The sequence below is a fragment of the Stegostoma tigrinum genome, chromosome 37, assembly GCF_030684315.1.
Source record: "Stegostoma tigrinum isolate sSteTig4 chromosome 37, sSteTig4.hap1, whole genome shotgun sequence".
Lineage (NCBI taxonomy): Eukaryota > Metazoa > Chordata > Chondrichthyes > Orectolobiformes > Stegostomatidae > Stegostoma > Stegostoma tigrinum.
Window position 1 is genome coordinate 2,527,244 of NC_081390.1, and position 21,916 is coordinate 2,549,159.

The 21,916-nt window shown below is 43.2% G+C and overlaps 1 protein-coding gene across 2 annotated transcripts in view; it reads left to right on the forward strand.

Annotated features, from left to right (window-relative positions):
- Positions 1 to 10,780: 10,780 nt before the first annotated feature.
- pdlim1 (PDZ and LIM domain 1 (elfin)) overlaps positions 10,781 to 21,916 on the forward strand; it is a 90,495-nt gene continuing 79,359 nt past the window's right edge. Inside the window, exon 1 of one of the 2 annotated variants that reach the window (XM_048563729.2) lies at positions 10,781 to 11,119. In XM_048563729.2, the coding sequence (XP_048419686.1) occupies positions 11,024 to 11,119 (96 nt within the window). In that variant the 5' untranslated portion in view covers positions 10,781 to 11,023. The remainder of the gene's footprint in view (positions 11,120 to 21,916) is intronic. The other variant, XM_048563730.1, reaches the window with a different exon arrangement.

The window sequence follows — 21,916 nt, forward strand, 5'->3', positions numbered from 1 at the left end:
ATATATTCTGTGGCTTAATCTCCATACATTTTATTATAGCAAATTCCACAAGCCTTGCCATTGTCTGAGCAAAGAGGTTGCTCCTCATTTCATTCCTAAATGATGTCCTGCTGGTCTGAGACCATGACCTCGTGTTCTACGTGCCCAGCCAAGGAACATCATTCTTGCATCTAGTCTGTCAAGAACTTCATACGTTTCAATGAAATCCCATTCTCATGTTTCTAAACTCTAGTGAATATAGGCCCAGTCTTTAGACTGAAGATCTAAAGGACCCTTGTGCATTCTTAGGCTTCAGCATGAATTCCTTTCCATTTCAATGTTACTTTGGAGAAAGGCTTCAAAAATCTTAAGCACAAACAGACTTGGGATTCCACAATCAGGATTCTCTTGAGGTTAAAATGCAAGTTCAGTTGGCAGTTAAAACGGCAAATGCAATGTTAGCATTCATTTCAAAAGGGCTAGAATACAAGAACAGGAATGTACTACTGAGACGATATAAGTCTCTCATCAAACCACACTTGGAATATTGTGAAGTGTTCTGGGCCCTGTGTCTAAGGATGGATGCCATGGCCTTGGAAGGGATCCAGAGGAGGTTTACAAGAATGGTCCTGGGAATGAAGAGCTTGTTGAGGATTCTGGGTCTTCACCCAATGCAGTTTAGAAGTATTGGTTTGGGGGGGTGGTGGTGGAGGATCTGATTGAAACTTACAGAATACTGAGAAGCCCGGATAGAGTGAGCATGGAGAAGATGTTTCCACTAGTAGGAGAGACTAGGACCCAAGGGCACAGCTTCAGTCTGAAGAGGCAACCTTTTAAAACTGAGATGATGAGGAATTTCTTCAGCCAGAGAATAGTGAATTTATGGAACTCATTGCCACAGAGGGCTGAGGAGGCCAAGTCAATGAATGCATTTAAGGCAGAGAGGTGGGTTCTTAATTGGTAAGGAAATCAACTTAAAAGGCAGGAGAATAGGATTGAGAAACATATAATCCATGATCAACTGGTGGAGCAGACCTAATGGGCTGAATGGCCTAATTCTGTTCCTGTATCTAATGGCCATATGGTCAATTGAGCCAATCTCTCCTCATAGAATGACCCTAGTATCCCAGGAATCAGACTGATGAACCTTTACTATTTTCCCTCAGTGGCAAGTATATCTTTTCTTAGGTGAGGAGACTGAAATAGGACTCAGTACTCCAGGTGTGGTCTCACCAAAGCTCAGTTTAGCTGCAGCAAGGCTCCCTTGCTTCTAAACTCAAAATCTTGCAACGAAAATCAAATACTATTTTCATTCCAGTCCACCTGCTTACAGTGACTGGTGTATGGGGGCCTCTGGCTCCCTTCGTACGTCACTGTTTTAATTATACTCTGCCAATTTATTTTTTCTACCAAAGTGGGTAATTTAACACCTGTCCATTTTGTGCTGATGTGTCATGTATTTGATCTGTCACTTAGCTTGTCTAAATCACACTGAATCCCACTTTATGTCTCATAGTGGTCTACACTACAGCACAGAAAAATGCCCTTTGACCTATTCAGTCAGTCCCAGTCATAAACAACCACCTAACTATTCTAATCTTATTTCCCAGCACTTGCCCATAGCCTTGGCATCGCTAGCACACTTCAACATATATCTTCAATGTTATGTAAATTGCGGATGCTTTAAATCAGGAACAAAAACAAAGTTGCTGGAAAAACTCAGCAGGTCTGGCAGCATCTGTGAAGGAAAAAAGCAGAGTTAAAGGTCACTGGACCTGAAACGTTAATTCTCTTTTTTTTTCTTCACAGATGCTGCCGGACTTGCTGAGCTTTTCCAGTAACTTTGCTTTTGATCAATGTTATGAAGGTTTCTGTCTCTACCACCCTTATAGCCAATGAGTTCCAGATTCCCACCACTCTCAATGAAATCATATTTTTTCACATCCCCTCTCAAACTCCTGCCCCTTACATTAAATCTACACCCCTGGGGATTGATTCCCTCCACCAAGGGGATAAATTTCTTCCTGTCTACCCTACCCATGTCCTTCATGGATAGATTTGATATATCTCAATTACATTCCCTCTCAGTCTTACCAGTCCAAGGAAAACAAAGCCAGTATGTCAAATCTTTCTTCCAAACTAAAACTCTCCAGCTCAGGCAACATCCTGGTGAATATTCTCTGTCCCCTCTTCTGTGTTATTACATCCCTCCTTTTATTCATTACCACAATACTCTAGCTGTGGCCTAACAAACATTTTATATGGTTCCAGCATCACCTCCCTTCTCTTAAACTCTACCACCTAGACTAATAAAAGCAAGAGTGCCTTGAGACTGCTTAGTCATTTTAAAGATTAAGAAACAACTTGGAAGAAATACTATGCTGAGGGGCTTGACAGGGTGGTTGTGGGAAGAATGTTTCTTCTGATGGGAGAATCTAAGATCAAGGGCCCCTGTTTAAAAATAAAGCATTTCCTATTTAGAACAGGGGTGAGGTGAAATTTTTTTCTCTCAGAGGCTTGTGAGCTTTTGGAACTCTTTTCCTCAAAAGGGAATGGAAGCAGAATCCTTGAATATTTTTAAGGCCAAGGTGGATATTATGCAAGGAGTGAAAGATTATTGGGGTAAGTGGGAATGTGGAGTAATTAGATCAGATATTGCAAGGTGAGGAAAAAGAATATTAGTTCATTGTTGCGTCGTGTTCAGCTCCGTTGACCACTCCTGACAATGATACAGATTGTATATGGACATCATTTAGCTTTTGACTGGTACGTGACAAAGTGACACTCATAAGAACACAAGAACATAAGAACTGGCCACAGGAGTAGTCCATTCAGCCCCATCAGCCTGTTCCGCTGTTTAATATGATTGTGGTTGACTTCATCTCCACCTCAATCTCATTTTCCTGCCTGCTCTCCAGAAATCTTCAACCCATTACTAATTAAAAACATGTTCATCTCTTCCTTAAATTTGCTAATGTCCCAGTATCTACTGCACTCTGCAATGAACTCCACTGGTTCACGAACCTTTGAATCTCTGTTTTAAATCTGTTGTTCCTTATACTAGAACTATGACCTCTCAGTCTAGATTGCCCCACATGAGGAAACATCCTCTCTACATCCACTTTGTCAACCTCCTTTAGCACCTTGTACACCCCAGTTAAATCTCCTCCCATTCTTCTCACGCCAGATCGTAAAGACCAAAACTGCTGAGTCTCTCTCCACAGCACAACCCTCTTATCTCTGGAATCTCCTCTGAACTACCTCCAATACATGTTATGTTGTGTAAGTGCCAGGCAGTAAGGGTCTAGACCCTAAAAGTCAGCTTTCCTGCTCCTAAGATGCTGCTTGGACTGCTTAAGTATCATATTAGAGTAGACATTAATACCAATCCCCAACATCATTTAACCACTTACTTTTGATATTCAGTTGCATTACCACAATTAAATTCCCTCCCATCAACTCCCTGGAGGCTGTTAGTGACCGGAAACTGGACTTATATACACTGTGACATCAAAAGCAGAAGAGAGGTTGGAAATTCTGAGGTGAGTGACTCACCTCTTGACTCCTCAAAGCCTGTCCTCCATCTATAAAGCACAAATCAAGACTCATTAGCATCATAAAACCAGTCAATGCAGAAAGAGACCATTCAGCTCATCAAATCTGCACTAACCCTCTAAACAACATCACACCCACATACCATAGTGCTGCATTTATCATGGCCAATCCACTTAGCCTGTAGACTGTGGGAGCAAACCAGAGCACCCAGAGGAAACCTACGTAGGCACGAGCAGAATGAGTAAATTCCACACAGTGAGTCACCAGAGGCTGAAATCGAACCCGGGCCCCAAGTGCTGTGAGGCAGCAGTGCTTTTTATTTAATTCATTCACGGGAAGAGGGCATCACTGCTCAGGCAGCATTTATTGTCCATCCCTAATTGCCCAGAGGGCAGTTAAGAGTCAACCGCATTGCTGTGGGTCTGGAGTCACATGTAGGCCAAACCAGGTAAGGTTGGCAGTTTCCTTCCCTAAAGGGCATTAGTGAACCAGATGGGTTTTCCCCCAACAGTCAGCAATGGATTCATGGTCGTCATTAGATTCTTAATTTATTGAATTCAAATTCCACCATCTGCCATGGTGGGATTCGAACCCACATTCCCAGAACATTATCTGGATTAACAGTCCAGTGATTATTCCACTAGGCCAGTGCCTCTCCTCACTGAGCCACTGCTTAGGAACAACATTGCCACCACTTAGTCAAGGCTAACAATGAAGGCACACCCTATATCAATTTCCACCACAGAATCAAAAGCAGCAAAGTAAGTTTGGAAACAACTGTATGAGAGGGGCAGTGTAAACGTCAGGTCCAATGACCCCTGTGACACTGCCAGACCTGTTGAGCTTTTCCAGTGTTTACTACCTTTATTTCAGATTCCTAGAATCCGCAGTGGTAGGTTTGTATGATTCTGGGTGAGTTAATGTGCAGTTATAGTGAGAGTAAACACACTACAAACTGACCTGACAAACCAGATAGGACTGAGATGAATGACTGAGTAAAGCAAAGCATTTTACTTAGTCAAAGCAGTTTACTTACCAAAGCATTTGGTGGTGAGTGTGTGTAATAGAAGGGCAGTGAAAGGAGGATGTGGAAAATTTAGGAGGAGTTTGTCAGATTTATGGACAGAAGTGATTGAAGGATCTGAGAACCAACATTGCATTTGGGAATTTTTGATATTATCATAAACATTCCTGTGTTGCAACTGGAATGATGATATTTGAAAAACATGTTCATTCTGAACAGGGTATTGAAGATGTAATATGTGGGATTTACATAGATTGCATGAATTCCTGACAGACATCATAAGCTGGTAACATTATCCCGAACAGTCCCCTGCATGCCTTTAGTATTTGATCTGTACATATTGGAATGCTTTGTAAATGGAAGAAATCTACAGGGCTTCCTAGAGCACTTAAAAATTCTGCTTTGCAGTCTCCTGGCTTTCTCTATGTCTCTCCCTCTGCTATGATTACAGGAAACATACCGGAGCGTGTTCCTGTTGAACCAACAATGAATCATCGGGCAGCACAGGGGCTATTTGAACGATGAGTGACAGATTAGGTTCCCTACAGTGTGGAAACAGGCCCTTTGGCCCAACAAGCCCACACCGCCCCTTGAAGCATCCCAACCAGACCCATTCCCCTGTAACCCACACACCCCTGAACACTACGGGCAATTTAGCATGGCCAATCCACCTAGCCTGCACATCTTTGGACTGTAGGAGGAAACCGGAGCACCCGGAGGAAACCCACGCAGACACGGGGAGAATGTGCAAACTCCACACAGACAGTCACCCAAGGCTGGAATTGAACCCGAGTCCCTGGCGCTGTGAGGCTGCAGTGCGAACCACTGAGCCACCGTGCTGCCCCAGCTTTCATTGTAGATCCCAGGGTCGACCGGTTGCTTTGTCTATTCTGTTCCAGAATTTAATGATCGAGACTATTCTGATTTGTGAATGATTTTTATCAAGCATTGGGAAAAGGTTATTGCTGGTTTGATAGAGCTGATTAGAAATAGATAGCCCTCCATAGCCTTGGTCTGGATGAGCTTTGGTGACAGTGGTAGGAGGCTGGGAAATTATGAAGACTACTATTGCATAGAAACTAGATACAGAATGTAGAGAGAACAGAACTTCAAAAGTCAGTGATACTTAATAATCAATAAACACATAGAGTCTTTACAGTGTAGAAACAGGCCACATGGCACAATGAGCCCACACTGACTGTCCGGAGACACCAACCCAGACCCACCCCATCAGTGTAATTCCCATGGCTAACCCATCTAGCCTGCACACTATGGACAATTTAGCATGGCCAATCCACCATAACTTGCGTATCTTTGGACTGTGCTTCTGGATATCTCTCCTGAATGGTCTAGCCTTAACTCTCAGACTCTGCCCCTCAGTCTAGAAACCACAACCAATGGAAATAGTTTGTCTTTATTTATCTTGTCACTTCTTGTTAATATCGTAAAACCTTCAATCAGATCAGCCCTTATCTTTCTAAATTCTAGAGAGAAAAGCACAATTTTTCCTCATAACAAGATCCCTTAAATCCAGGTATGGTTTTCACATAATTGTTGTACTCCTTACCTCGATCCTTGTTCCTAATGATGTACAGGAGAGGGTATAGTTACAAAAACTAAATGTGTGCGCTGAGACTCTATTGCACTGTGCAGTGCATACCCTATATAAACAACATACCAAGCTTTCTGCAATAGCACCCCCAACCCACAACCTCTAACAACTAGAAGAATAAACTCCCGCCCAAACCACCTCACCCTCCCTACTTGGAAATATATCACCATTCCTTCACTGTCAGAATCCTGGCACTCCCTCCCCCTGGACACTCTGGGGCTGAACCTGCAGCACATCGACTGCAATTGGCGAAGAAGGCAGCTCACTGACACCTTTTTCATGTCAATTAGAAATGACCAAGAAATACTGGCCCAAGCAGACTTGTTAATATACAGTGGATAAATGATGGCAAAATTAGATATTATACATCAGTTTCCATAGTTTACTCGGAAGCCTGAATTAAAATTCACTGCAGCTGGATTGTTTAGGTTTGGGAATCCTGGCAACAAAAGGTGCTGGCTCGCAGAGTCTCTTTTAGCTCCCACATCACCCAAGGCAGCTATCAGATCTCTGGAGGCCGAATTGCCAGAGTTCCCCTAACCTCTTCATTCTCCTCATCTAAACCCAAACTCCAGACTTCCTCTAGTCCTGTAGTCCTCCCAAATGTAGTCTTCCTGAACAACCGTAATCTCTAGCGTCTCCCACTTCCTCATTGGAAGGCTGACCGTCCCTTCACACACTTGCCTGAAGTGTGATCCATGTCTTCCTGGCTGTAGCTTTCTGCCCGTCATGATCCCTCTTACCCCACTGGTCAGGCTCTCCTGTTGGTTATGTGCTGGGAACTGCTGAGTATTCCTGATGCTCTGCCATTATAAACAGCTAAGTCTACATTCCTGTGTTCTTTGGGTGCTTTACGTCCCACCCTTACTACCTACAAATAGGTAGACAGCTATCTCTCTGAAATAGACTGATCTTTAATTAACAAAGGAATCAGGGGTTATCAGGAATGTGAATTTGAGGATAATCTAATCTGTCATAATCTCTTTGAATAGCAGTGCAGATTTGATGGGCTGAATAGCCCGTTTTTGCTCCTATGTCTTGTGAACATATGGTGTAAATATCAGGGCAGTGAGTTGATCTTGTATATCAAAGTTAGGAAGCAATTCTTGTTTCTTCTGGATTTTGGAATTTCCAGTCATTCTTTACACAGCTCACACTCACTGTCACACATGTTTTCCAATGCTACCTTGGAGTGTTTGATGTTTTGGTGGAATCAGACTTTTTGATTTTAAATGATTTTAGCTATTTAATGTAGCACTTTCACCTCAGTTAGCATAATTGTCGCTTTGGATTCCATTCCAGAGACCCAAGCGCCATAATGCAGGATGATACTCCAGACTATTACAGAATGAATTAATAGTTTTATTGTCATGTGCTTTTTACATTGAAAAAACACAGTAAAATACAATGAAAAGCTTCCACTGTTGCCATGATCTGGTGCCATTTTGAATAGTTTAAGAATAGTGAAAAAATGAAAAGACACAGTATAAAGAGAGTCCATAATTCTTCCTCCACCGTTTCACCATTGTCACTGCTGGACCCAGTCCAATGCTACTCCTCAGGTGCCATTATTCCCCCCTGGGCCTATCTCGCTGACGTCGCCTCTGCTGATGTAGCAGCCAACACAGGGTCTAGTGTTTGCACCTCTGACAGCCACCTCCTCGACACTGTCCACCAGAGTCCTGCTCCAGGCCTGATGAAGCACCTTCCTACTGTCTTCCTCATTAATAGCTGCAAAAACTAAAAAGAGAAAAGAAATGAGAAAAGATGAAGTAAAAGAGAAAAGCGGATGGAGAAACAGTTCTACAATCCTGGTTTTTGGAACAGTCTTTAAACCAATGGCTGGTTGTAAAACTTATCATGAGACTATTTTACCTCAGACTTTCTTCTCAGTCTTCTGATTTTTTTTTAATGTATCAACCAACACAACTAATCCAATTATCTGGTCATCTTCGTATTGCTATTTGGAGAATCCTGCTGTGCACAAATTGGCTGTAGTGGTCACTTTAAAAATACCTATTTGGTGATAAAGAACTTTGAAATGTCTTGAGGTCATGAAAAGCACTATTTAAATGCATGATGTTCTTTTCTAGTATCTTAAATCACTTTTGTGGTTTGTTTGATTTTCAGAAATGAATTATTGGGACATCCAGAATTTTGTATACCTAACCAACCAATTTCAAAAATCCTGTCACAGTCTTCACAATTTGCTGAATTCCACAGCACACATGGCCACAGAAGGAAATGGACTTTACTGCAGTTGTACAGAGCCTTGATGGGACTATATCAGGAGAACTGGTTACACTATGGACCTCAGTGCTTGAAAAAAGAATAAAGCTAAGAGAGGTTCGATTCACTCAGTCCTGGGATGAAAAGCTTACAATATGAAGAAAAATCCAAATCTTTACCCATTGGAATGTAGAAGAATGGCAAGTTACTTTATTGAAACATACAATGCCTTGAGGGCATTGGTAGAGTGGATACGAGGTGGATGCTTCGTTCCATAGGGCAGACTTATGTGGTGACAATGTTCCAAAGTGAGCAGTCTCTCTTTTAAGATGGGGATGAGAGGACTTTTCTTCTCACATGGTCATTATTATATGGAATTCTGATCCTCAGAAGGTAGCAGAAGCTGGCTGTTTATTGGGGTCTGAGTTAGATGCTTGACAGACCAGGGAGACAAGAGTTATGGGGGGTAGACATGGCAGTGGAGTTGAAACCACAATGAGATCAGTCACGTTCTTACTGTATTGGGCAGAAAGGCTGAATAGCCATAAGCTTCGAGGTCCTATGTTCCTATCAGCTGCCCTTATCCTTCTAGGTGGTGGAGTTCATGCATTTGGAAGCTGCTAATCTTGGTAAGTTACTGTGGTGCATGTTGTAAATAGTATTGGTGCCTCTGTGCGTCGGTGGTGAAGGGATTGCATACTGAAGGCAATGGGTAGGGCACCAGTCGAGTGATCTACTTTGTCCTGGGTGGTCTTGAGCTTCTTGAATTATGTTGAAGCTGCACCCAAATGGGTAAGTGGAGAGTAGTCCATTACACGCTTGCCTTGTGCCTTGTAGGCAGACATTGAGAAGTCAGGAGGTGAGTTACTGGCCTCAGTGTATCCACCGTTAACCTATACTTATAGTCACATTGTACTTATTGCTAGTCTAGCTCTGATTCTGGTTGGTGATAACCCAAAGGGTATTGATAAGGGGGATTCAATGGGCTGGAGTCCCAGAACGGAGTGGGATGGCCAGAATGCCTGGAGTGGGGATGGTTGTTGGACTGGGGACTGATGCGTGCAGTCAGCAGCTTGCAAGCCTGGTCAGAATACATGTGGAAGTCACAGTGTTGATCTACTGCAGGCCCTTTATAGAGACTATGATGTTTACCTTTTTAACTTTAGTTCTTATTTTTCTAACTCACACTATGAATAACTGTAAGATAATGTAACTTTTTTTCTTTATTTCTCTATTTTGTACCTAAGATTTGTGCCTGGGTACATCGTACTTAAGATAGCACCTTGTGGGTTGACAGTGTATATTTTTCATTGGACTCCTGTACTTGAGTACACATGACTATAAAGCTTAATTCTAGTTCGAAAACCAAGGGGAAGTGCTTAGATTCTTTATAGTTGTCATTGCATGCCATATATATTGTGGCATGAATGTTATTTAACTCATCACAAATGAAATATCACTATTTACAGATGTCTCCCATTCCCAAAACGACAACATTATTGTGCAATCCTCAGTGAGATAAACTCCTCAACAATGACAGCGTGTATTATGGTGTAACAGAAGTAAGAGGAAATTAATGGGAGTGAGAGATAAACTCAAAACTCAATGTCCCAATGCAAAACATTTCAAACTGAAGCCCAAATATAGTCCAGCCTGGGGACAAGATGTACCAACAGACGATATTAGGAAAATAAGTGGAAGATCCCGTGGGAAATCCGAAACAGGAAAAAAAAGAGAAACGTGAGCTTGAAGAACAGTTTAGCAAAGTCACGGGAGCAGCAGATTTTGGAGAAATGTTTTGGTGAATCCCCGTTTGATTGGCAATGGGAATTCTGTATACACGGAGCTATGGAAAAGCACACCGAACTAGTCCTCCCCTGTTAACGCCGTTCGTGAAGATGTGAAAATGAGCATATCTGTATGATACAGACCATCAAAAGTGTTTTATTTTAGCCTTGAGTTATTTTTTGTTGCCCGCATGAAATATGCAAACACCGAATGCAAATGAATGTTCATAAAAAAAGCAGAAATTGTTGGAAAAGCTCAGCAGGCCCGGCAGTAATCTATGGAGAGAAATCAGAGTTGACATTTGGGGTCGAGTGACCCTTCCCCAGAACTTTTCCAGAAATTATGTTTTTTTTTATTTGTTTCTGATTTCCAGCTATCTGCAGCTCTTTCGCATTTTTTCCTGAATGTTTCACACAGGCTGCGTTCATGTGGCTAGGCGTTTTGAAACAAAATGGGAAATTTTTACATCTACGAAAACACACAAGAGATAAGTTTTTTTCAAAAACGGGTGTCTGGTGGCTGTGGGGTGTGAAAGGGAGGAGGATCCACGCTGCTAACACCATACAAGGCGAGAGGACGATGAATTGGCTGACGTGTGTTGGCCACACAATAAAACACACAGAAACCTCGGAAATGACTCCACTTCTGTTGTGAGGTTTAATCCTGAACACTGAGGGCGAGTCTCGGCAGGAAGAAGCTGTATTCCTGTGCAGCGAGCAGCCGGCTTCTCTCTCTCTCTCACTCGGGGGTCCTGACCTTATATTTTTCCCCCAGTTTCCCTCAGAAATTACTGGTTCGCCCCGACTCCCTTCCCGTCCCCCCTTGAATTCTCCACCATGTCCCAGTTTCGGATCAATCTCATCGGACCAGCGCCCTGGGGATTCAGGCTGGTCGGAGGGAAAGACTTTGACCAGCCGCTGACCATCTCTCGGGTAAGGAACTGCACGGTCCCGTCTCACTGTTGTATTCTTGTTCGTTTCGGAAACTGACAGGGGATCTGCTCACCCCCCAGATGGGGGTGAGGGGTCGGGGGGGGGGGGGGGGCGGTGGAAATTAGACCTGTCCTTGGGGAGGGGTGCGCATGTGTGTGTGGGCATGGGGCTAAAACTTTGTTACTAAATTCCAGATTGGAAAATTAAAAGCTAACAAAGTTGAAGTTTTCTGGCCATATTATACTTGATCGTAGCTTTACCTGCCGCCTTGTGTGTGACTGGCAGTAAAACTGCCTCTAACCTGGGTCTGGCTGAGGACAAGAGGGTGATCATGGATGGTATGTGATCGGTAAAGGTTTGGGTTGGTGGGTGAATTCCAGTGTTTGCAAGGAGAGAATAATTTTTGGGGAGAGGGGGTGTTTGTGATGGCGTGGAGCAGAAGTGGATTTTTCCTTCCCATTCGTTCACAGGGCGTGGGTTTATTTATTGCCCATCTCCCATAAAACAGGGCTGAAGGTTGTCTCTCTAACAGAGCTGCCCTTTAGTTTTAACTCAAGTGAAAATCAGGTCAAGGACATAATTGTGGGGAATGAGGGCTGGAGCAAACAGCAGGCTGTCCTCATTGATCAACTTCTGATGTTGAGGTGAATTTATTTTCTCCCCAGTATTGTTGGTATCATTTACCAACACCAGTTGAGAAGGTTTTGCAATTTTAAGATGTATTCTTACAGATTGCAAATAGGCCATTCTCTCAGAAAGAGATGAGGAAAGTTATAAATGTTTATTTTCCTAATGTTTGTAAATTATTAACTTATTAACAGATAAGATTCTGCAGGGACTTGATTAGGTGAATGTAGGGAGGATATTGCATTTTGTGGGAGAGATTAAAACCAGTGATATGGTTTAATAACAGGCCTTCCTTTTAAAGATGGAAGAATCTTTGCTCTCAGGGGGTTGTTAGTCTGTGGAATTTTCTTCCCGAGGGAACAATGGGCTGTGCACCACTGCAATTTATTTAAGTCTGAGTTTGATTGTTGTTGGACAAGGGAGTCAAAGGTTCCACAGGTTCAGACAAAAAACAGTGGGACCACAACCTGATCAACCACGATCCTATTGAGTGGTGCAGCAGACCTAAAGGGCTGAATGGCCTACTCTTACTCCCATTCCTATGGCTCCCAAGTTGCTATAACACTGTCTTCTGAATAATAACATGAATAATTTACAAAGGGGCAATCTTAGACAGTCGGAACTCTCTGAAAATGGAATTGCATTCATGAATGACAGAAACAATGCAGGGTGAGGGGAAAGACCTACTTAATTGGCTGTACCAATGAGATAGCAGAAGAATGATGGGCCAGACGGTGCTCTGTGCTGTCTTGTTCCATGATAGTTGTGTAAGTAGGTCTCCAGGGTTGATCCTGAGTAAAAGACTAGGTGTTTCCCAACAAATGTAGGATGAGAGATCAAACAAGAATGCTGGTGACATGCTGGCTTGTGGTTAGGGATTAGCGCACTGCACTGCCTGAGGACTCTGGTTAACTTGCTTGCTTATCCCCGACCGCAGCTGGTGTCTGACATGCAAAGTTGAAGAAAAAGCATTTGTGCTGAGAAATGCAAGCAAAGTGCTGGAGAAATACCGTACTTCAGGAGAAAGAAATACAATGTTAATGTTTCAAGTCCAATGACTTGTTTGGACATACATGAAATGCAGATGTTTTAAAGAAAGGTTTGGATTGTGATCCCTGGGTTACCTTAGGGGACCATCCAGACAATGAAGTCTTTTGAAATATATTCTTGCTGCTGCAAAGTGGGGAATGTGACAATTGCTTTGTGCAAGGTTCCATAATTAACAACGTAATAATGACTATCTAATCTCTTACAGTAATATTACTTATCAGGTTCTTATTGGTTGAAACACTAAAGAAAACCATTGACTCACTGCTTCATCTAGTGCAGTGGCATCCTTTACATGCACCATAGGATTGGGGAAGGAAGACTCTTAGTTTCCTAACAGTGAAGCTAATGTATACCGAGAGCAGGAAGTATCCATGGGGAGAGAAACACTGTCAATGTTTCAGGTCAATGTTCTTTCATTGGTTTACTATCTCACCAGAAAGACAGCACCTCTTTCAGTGCAGCATTCCCTCATCAATGCACAGGAGTGTCAGCTGGGGATTTTTCTTCAAGTTTGTGGAAAGGACTTTGAACTGATAACTTTCTATCTCAGCAGTGAGAGCGTTGCTGTGTGTCACATGAGGTAGATAGTTTACCTAATAGGCACAGAGTGTGCTCTGTAGAAACAGTGAAGAACATGACCTGGAATTATTCAAGGCTGATGCCAGAAATGTTGCCCAGGCTATACTGACTTCACTGAGGTTTTGATCTCCATGAACCTCCCTTTATCTGACATTCTGTTCTGCAGGAGCAGGAATGTTCTTCCGTTGAATATTGAGAAGACTGAAGGCATTCTCTTTCAATTCCCATCACAGACTCTGCTCCCTTGCCTCATTGACTCCATCTCTCTCCCTGGCAACAGTGACTCTGACTGTTCACAACCTTGCTGTTATATTTGACCCCAAGATGAACTTACAGCTATGTTACTGAATTGTCCTGTAGGATGCCCATTTGGTTCATAACCATTGGGTAATTTTCACTAAGGCCACCTACTTCTACCTCAGTAAAATCACTTGCCTCTCCTCCTGCTTCACATCCTTGGCTGTTGATATCCTCATCCAGGCCTTTTTTTAACTCCAGAATTACTTATTCTAATAGTGTCCAGGCCAGACTCCCACTTTCTATTCTCCGTAAACTTGGACTTAAGTAAAACTCCACTGCCGCGCTTGCATCCCATTCATCCTGGGCCCATGTGTTCACTGATTTGTATTGACTCTCAGTTCGGAAAAGCCTCAAATTTCAAACTCCCATCTTGTGCTTTAATCTTGGAGACAGTGCTGAAGACATTTACTAGAATGGTTCCCACTTTGGGAAACTTCAGTGATGAGGACAGGTTGAGGAAGTTGGGACTGTCCTCCTTGGAGAGAAGATGACTGAATTTTCCAAATCGTGAGTAAGCTGGATGGATAGATAGGGGGGAAGCTTTTTCTGTTTGTAAAAGAAACCTTATCAGAAGGGTATAGGTTTAAAATGTTGGGTAAACAAAGCAAGGATTTCTGAATTGCAGCCCAGTGTGTACACAGATGTATATACACACTCTCACATGTGCACACACTCAGATTCTCACACATAATCACAAATGCACATGTGTACTCATGCACTCACATTCACTCACATACATGCACTCACACTCACATACATTCTCTCATATGCATATAGTTATATACACACACTTATGCACTTGGACACACGCACCCCACCCATGTTGCAGTGGGTACAGAGAAGCTGAAAGCGGCACACTAAGTGAATACTAGAATGTTTACCTCAGAACAGAGATGCTATTTCCATCAATGCTATGGCATTAAATTTCTTTTAAGTTTTTTGAAAAATCTGGGCATTGTGCCCAGGGCCAATAATTATTGCCTGTCCCTAGTTACTCTTGAGAAGTTGGTGATGAGCTGCCTTTTCCTGTCTTAGTTTAATCTCACTTTGCTGCTTGCTCCCCTTTGTCCTCTTTTTCAGGAGGCCATCAGACTTTGAAAGAGTTTACGTCAATAACGAGGAGGTATAATTTTAAGATGAAAGACAAGAGGTTCAGAGACTTAAGGAAAAATGTTTTCACCGAAAGGGTGGTGGGGGCCTGGAGTGCACTGCCTGGGAGGGTAGTTGAGACAGGAAACTCTCAACCTTTTACAAAGTGTGAAGAGGTCACCATGTTCAAGGCTATAGGCCTAATACTGGACAGTGAGGCTTAACATATCTTTGGCAGTACAGACTTGATGGGCCAAATGACTTGTTCTGCCCTGTATGATTCCGTGATTCTACTTTGGCGACTGTTTTGTGAACTTCACTGCCAGGCACATTTTAGTGCAATTCTGCAATTGAGTAACCTTTTTAAACCTTCTCTTTTAAATTGATTTGTGCTTGAATTTTACCAACTGCTGGAAACAATCTTCTGTAATTTACCATCTAGCATCTTTTTTATAATCTTAAAACCTCTAATCAGGTCATTTAACTTTCTTTTGTGAAAAAACCTTTCTCCTGTCTCTCGTCATAATTGTGATCCCTCACACGAAACAATGCAATAAGTGACCACTGCTATGTCCTGGGTCGATTGCAGGGTAAAGATCAATTTAGACTCTGGTGAGAACTTCCCTTATTTCCTTTAAACTGGCCTTTGGAATGTTTAACAGGAGAAAGACATCATATCAGAGCAGGAGTACCTTCAACAGTGTGGTACGCCTGCAATGGGGTATTTTGTTTAATTTCAAAAACATATTTTATTCATAAATTCTTTACATGCACACATAGGCACTAGAGCAGTTTGATTCTGTACAGTCTTTACATATGTAGAACAAACAAACCCAAAGCATTTCTTACTTACGTGAGACTATATTTGCGTACATTTGAGGCATCGGATGGTCTGACAAGTCAATGAACCTCCAGCATTCCATAGTGTGAGTCTTGAACTCAGTCTACTCACAGAGGTGGCTATGATGTTCACTGAAGCAGAGCTGTGTTTCTTTTCAATCCTCAGATGGCACTCATCATCTTTCTGAAGTTCAACAAACACAAACCCAAGTGTTTCTGTTGCACAATTGGCGTAGGCTTGAAAAAGGGTATAGACTGTGAGGCATACAGTATAGATCAAGATATATGGATAGAACTCTGAGGAATGTTACAGAAAAAAAGAGTCCAAGATTTGCAGGTGCATAGTTTCTTACAAGCGGAGTTGCAGGCAGACAGGGTGCTGAAGGAGGTGTTTGGCACGCTTGCCTTCATTGGTCAGAGCATTGAGTATAGGAGTTATGATGTCATGTTTTGGTTGTACAGGGCATTGGTGAGGTCATTTTTAGAAAATTGCATTCAGTTCTGGTCTCCCTTCATTAGGATGGATGTTGTTAAATTTGAGATGGTACAGAAAAGGTTTACAAGGATATTGCTGGTGTTGGAGGGCTTGAGCGATAGATAGAGATTGAATAGGCTGGAGCTATATTCCTTGGAGACCGAGGGGTCACCTTTTTATAGAGATTTATAAAATCTTGAGGGCCGTGGATCAGCGGAATAGCCAAGGTCTTTTTCCTAGGGTGGAGGATTTCAAAACTAGAGGGCATAGGTGAGTGGGGAATGATTTAAAAGGGACATAAGGGGCAATGTTTTTGTGCAGGGAGTGGTATATAAGGAATGAGCTGTCAGAGGATGTGGAGAAGGCTGGTACGATTACACCATTTAAGAGGCACCTGAATGGGTGCATGAATAGGAAGGGTTGAAAAGGATAAGAGTCCAATGCTGGCAAATGGGATGAGGTCTGTTTGCGATATGATTGTTGTGGATGAGTTGGACCAAAAAGTCTGTTTCCATGCTGTATGGCTCTGTTTCCATAAGTCCTTGTGACTGAATATTAGAAATGTGAACTTTGTCAGCAGGTAGGACATCAAAATCTGCGATGACGCAACAAAGCTTGTAGCACTGACAGATTGCAGTCGAATCCAGTCATGTTTGAACATTCCCTCAATCCCTGTGCCTACAGCACATTATTTAGCTGGAACCCAGTCAGATGTAATGTAAGTAACTTTGTTGCTCGATTGCATCCAAGCAGGGTTGCAGATTGGCTAATTGGGAGCTTCCCCAGCCAACTAGCTTGTTAGCTGCTTGTTTGTAACTGGTAATTTTAGATTCACTGGTAATCAAGAGCCAAACTGTTTAACTGCAAGTTAAAGGGTCAAAGTGCAGAATGTCTATGAATGTTTACACATGAAAGGTACACAATACGGGCGTAGGTGAGATCATTGGGTGAGGTAATCTTTCAGGCCATTACTTGCATTTTTTTTTCACTCTGTTTCCTGAAAAATCTGTACTGTGATTCAGCTCCACCGAGCTTCATAATTGTGGTGAAGCAATTGCTTATGGTCAAACATGACAGCTCGTGGACACAAGACAATGTCCCAGTGACTGACTGAAAGTTCCACAGAATGTTACAGGAGATCCACTGGTATTGGTTTGGAGGTTTTTTCTTGTTTTTGGGTGAGACCCCTCTCTCAGGTAGATGTTAAAAGTGTTGGACATAGTGGAGCAGGTCAGGCAGGATATGCGGATGGCCAAACAGAGTTCAGTTGGGCCGGAATGGAGGCAGGTGATCCAAACGAGGGCATCAAATTCAGATGTGACAACATTTTGCCTTTGCTCCCCACGTTCAACATGTTTTGTGTGAGAGGTGGAGGGTAAGAGTTTAGGCCCGTTGAGCCGGTGATGAGGTGGAAACTCAGCAAGCCAGAATCCTAGTTCCAATGGAGGGCCATGTTGAACTCGAAATGTGAATTCAGTTTCTGTCTCCACAGACACTGCTGAAGTTCTCTAGTAATTTCTGTTGGTATTTTTAGATCTCCCGCAAAACACAGTATTTCCGTTTTAAGCTAGTTAAGGGGCTTGTTAAAAGCCTGACTTTCTACTGTCAATAAAACATTGCAGAGTTGGCCAGCATCCATAGAAATATAGAAAGTAGAAGCAAAAGTAGGCCATTCAGCCCGGTGAGCCTGCTTTGCCGTTCAATACGATCGTGGTTGATCATTCAGCTCAGTCCCCTGTTCCTGCTTTCTCCCTGTACCCTTTGACCCCTTTAGCCCTGAGAGCCAAATCTAATTCCTTCTTGAAAATATTGAACTTGAATTCTTGTCTGCTTTCTGTGGCAAAGAGTTCCCATGAGCTGACCCATTGTAGGAGTTGGGAGGTCATGTTGCGGCTGTACAGGACATTGGTTAGGCCACTTTTCGAATACAGCGTTCATTACAAGAAAGATGCTGTTAAACTTGAAAGGATTAAAAAAAAGATTTACAAAGATGTTGCCGGGGTTGAAGGTTTTGAGCTATAGGGAGAGGCTGAATAGGCTGGGGCTATTTTCCCTGGAGGGTCAGAGGCTGAGGGGTGGCCTTTATAGAAACTTTATAAAGTCATGAGGGGCATGGATAGGGTGAATAGACAAGGTCTTTTCTCCGGGTTAGGGGAGTCCAAAACTAGAAGGTATCAGTTTTAAAGTGAGTGGGAAAAGATTTAAAAGGGACCTAAGGGGCAACAATTTCATGCAGAGTGTGGTGCGTGTATGGAATGAGCTGCCAGAGGAGGTGGTGGAGACAGGTACAATTACAGCATTTAAAAGGCATCTGGATGGGTACATGAATAAGAAGGGTATGGATGGATATGAGCCAAATGCTGGCAAATAGGACTAGATTGGTTTAGGATATCTGGTTATTGCGGACCAGTTGGACCGAAGGGTCTGTTTCTGTGCTGTGCATAGCTATGACACTTTCTGGGTCGAAGAAACTTTTCCTTATCTCAGTCCTAAACGTATCCTTAAGACTGTGAGCCCTGTTTCAGGAACTCTGTGCTTCAGATGAGCTGAAACAGGCATAAGGCAAGACAAGTGTGAGTCAGTAAGGCAAGCAGCATCAGGCCTGTGTGAGCAGGCATGTCTTGTTTTGACTCTGGCCAAACACCTAAAAGGTGCAGCTGGAAAAATGTGCCTGAGCTTCAGGCATTGAGGTTTTTGGAGATAAGGGAGCAGCAGCCTGCGCAGGAAGGGCATCATGAGATCAGGGCAGAGGATTGGAGGTGGAAGGAGAAAATGGCATCACACAGAGCAGTGAGGTGAGAGGCAGAGGTGAAGCTACTCGGGAGAGATTGAGAACAATGATGCTGCTGATACCCATACACATAACTGAGGCCGTGAGTTGCTTCATCACAGGATCCTCACACAGCCTCCATCACGATATCACAGGCAGCTACTCGCCACTCTTGTTCAAGCATCAGATGCCCGAGGCTAAACAATACATGAGTTTCAGGGCTGAGAGGGCATTACTGACTGGTTGGGGCACTGGGTTTCCCTGCCTCAGCTGGAGTCTCTCAGATGAAAGGCATCATTGGCCATCCACTGGGATTGATCAACAATGGTCTCCCTTAACACCCAACTGATCTGAGAGCTGCCACCATGTGTGCCCACCTTCCTGGCAGCTTCTGCCAATGGATGCCACTTTTGATCTTCACTGAAACCTCAAGTGTGTGGGTGGATCCTGGGGGACCGGGACTGTCCATTGAAGCAACGACTGGGGTTCCTGTAATAGTCAGATAGGAGATAGAAACCATGCCAACTGCTCTGTAAGACCATCATTGCATAGGACATTAGGCTTGTACAGGTGTGATTCCAGTGGCTGGACTAGTCTCGGGTAGTGTCCAGCAATATTCTCCTGCAAGGATTTCTGTCATTGTGGTGCCTGCTATATTCTCACTAATAAGGCCCTCCGACAGCTCTGCACCTTGAGGATCATGAGGCCCTGAAAGGGAGCAGCACACATCAAGGGAACAGAAGAAAGTATTGAAAAAGAGGAATTTGGAGCTGGAGGCAGATGGTACCAAACGGAGAGATATCCCTAATGCACCATGAGGTGGCCGCCTCCTGTTAGTGTCTGGGAAGAGGCCCTCCCACCTTTCCCTCATGGCCTCCAGCATTAAGTCCAGGTTGGTATTGATAAAGCAGGGTTCTTTGCTCCACTGGATGCTAGGTCTGGTGATCCCCTTGTGACATCCCCCTTCCCGCTGGAGCAGGGAAAGAATTTGCCACATAAGAAGTGTGTAAACAGGCCATTCAGCCCAACACGTTCACACGGACCGTCCGATGAGCGTCCCTTTCAGACCCGGTTTCCTATCCTATCGTGGCTAACCCACCTGCCCTGCTCACCCCTGAACACTATGGGCAATTTAGCATGGCCAATCCACCTAGCCTGCACATCTTTGGATTGTGGGAGGAAACTGGAGTATACAGAGGAAACTGTGCAAACTGTACACAGACAGTCACTCGAGGATGTATTTGAACCTGGGTTCCTGGCCCTGTGAGGCAGCATTGCTAACCACTGAGTCACCGTGCTGCTCAGACATAGACCCCTCCCTCAGGATGAACAACAGCCTCCATGAAGCTCCCTTAACAGAACCATATGAGTCCTACCCTTCATCTGATTCCTCCAATACCTGTCCACACTAGAACAAACAAAAACGGAAACTGTTGGAGAAACTCAGCCTGTCCAGCAGCACCTGTCAGAGAAAAAGTTGATGCTTTGAGCCAAGTATCCTCATTGGCTCCAGTTGGATGGAAAATACCTCCATACGAAGTGAGAATCAATTGCTCCTGGGAAAATCAGTTTTCCACCACAACTCCTGTTTTATGCTGTTTGTGGTGAAAATCCAGCCAGGAGTTTTAGTTCAGGGAGATTTATATTTAACAGAAGTGATTAAAGTGATTGGGTGTGTCACCTCTGATTTCAGTGCTTTGTAGAACTGAAGGGGCAGGAAATGCTGTCGTTAAATAGACTACTGGAAGTTTGAATAATCATGGCTCCATACTATGAGTCTTACTATTATATCTGCCTGGTATTCAAATTTTAATCCTATCTCTTTTTCATTGCTTTTGAATCCAAACTAAATAATGCAATTTGACCTTGTGATGCTGCACAATGGTAACTTGCACCTGGTGCTAGAAAAAAGCAAAAACAAGAACATTGTTGATTAACCAAAGTTTATCACTTTATTTCTTGTGTCAGCAGCTTCAGTGTAATAAAATAAGCCAACAAAGTCACAATAATCTGAAATAAATCACACCAAACCAATCCTAAGCGAAAGGTGGGTTGGAGCAAGTGTCTGAAAGGAGGAGAGAGAGCTAGAGAATTGGAGAGGTTTAGGGAGGGAGTTCCAAGCTCTTGCCAACTTTGAAGGTACTGCCACTAATGGTGGAATGGTTACAATCTAGGATAAGCCTGAGGCTGTTAATTGAAGGGGTGCAGAGATGACGGAGAGCTATGGGACTGGAGAGAGCAAAGGACTTTGGGGAAAATAGTAGTATGATTTGCAATTAAGGATGATGATCCTAAAAATGAGGTGTCTGACTGCTTGCCCATTGTTAAGTCAGCAGGCCCATAAGTGATGAGTAATAGAATAACTCTATGACTCTATAACAGGAGCTTGTGCAAATAGAATGTGGGAAAGTTTGATTTTGATTTGAGAAGGGATATCTAGCCCTCGGCTGCCTAACATTCCCAGGGATTGGCATAAAACTCTCTCTACTCCTTTAAACTCAATGTAAAGCTTTCCCTACATTGTTCCCATCAAACACTCTCAGGACAGGGAGACTTCAGATTTACTTACAGACTAAAGCTTTCTTGACAGTGTCACCACTAAACACTTCCAGAACAGGGATATTAGGGGGTTAGGTACGGTGTAAAGCTTTTTCTGCTCTTTTAAATTGAAAGTAAGGCCCCCTCCACCCTGTCCTAATCAAATATTCGACTGGTCTGGTGCAGAGTTTGATAATGAGTAACCTAACTTTAACCTAAAATTTAAACTCCTTTACATCTATCGCCATAATCACTCTCAGGATAGGTACAGCATGGGGTTAGACACAGAATAAAACTCCCTCTGCTCTCTGAAACTTAAAGATTCCTCAAAACTGATCCATCAAACACTCCCAGGCCAGGTACAAGCATGGTGTTAGATCCAGGGTAAGTTGCCTCTTTTAAACTGAACATAAAGCTCACTCTATATTACCATCATTAGGTAGCTATAGAGTAGAGCTTTCTTGACACTGTTGCCATTAAACAGTTCCAGGACAGGGATGCAAGGGGGTTAGGCACACTGAAGCTGCTT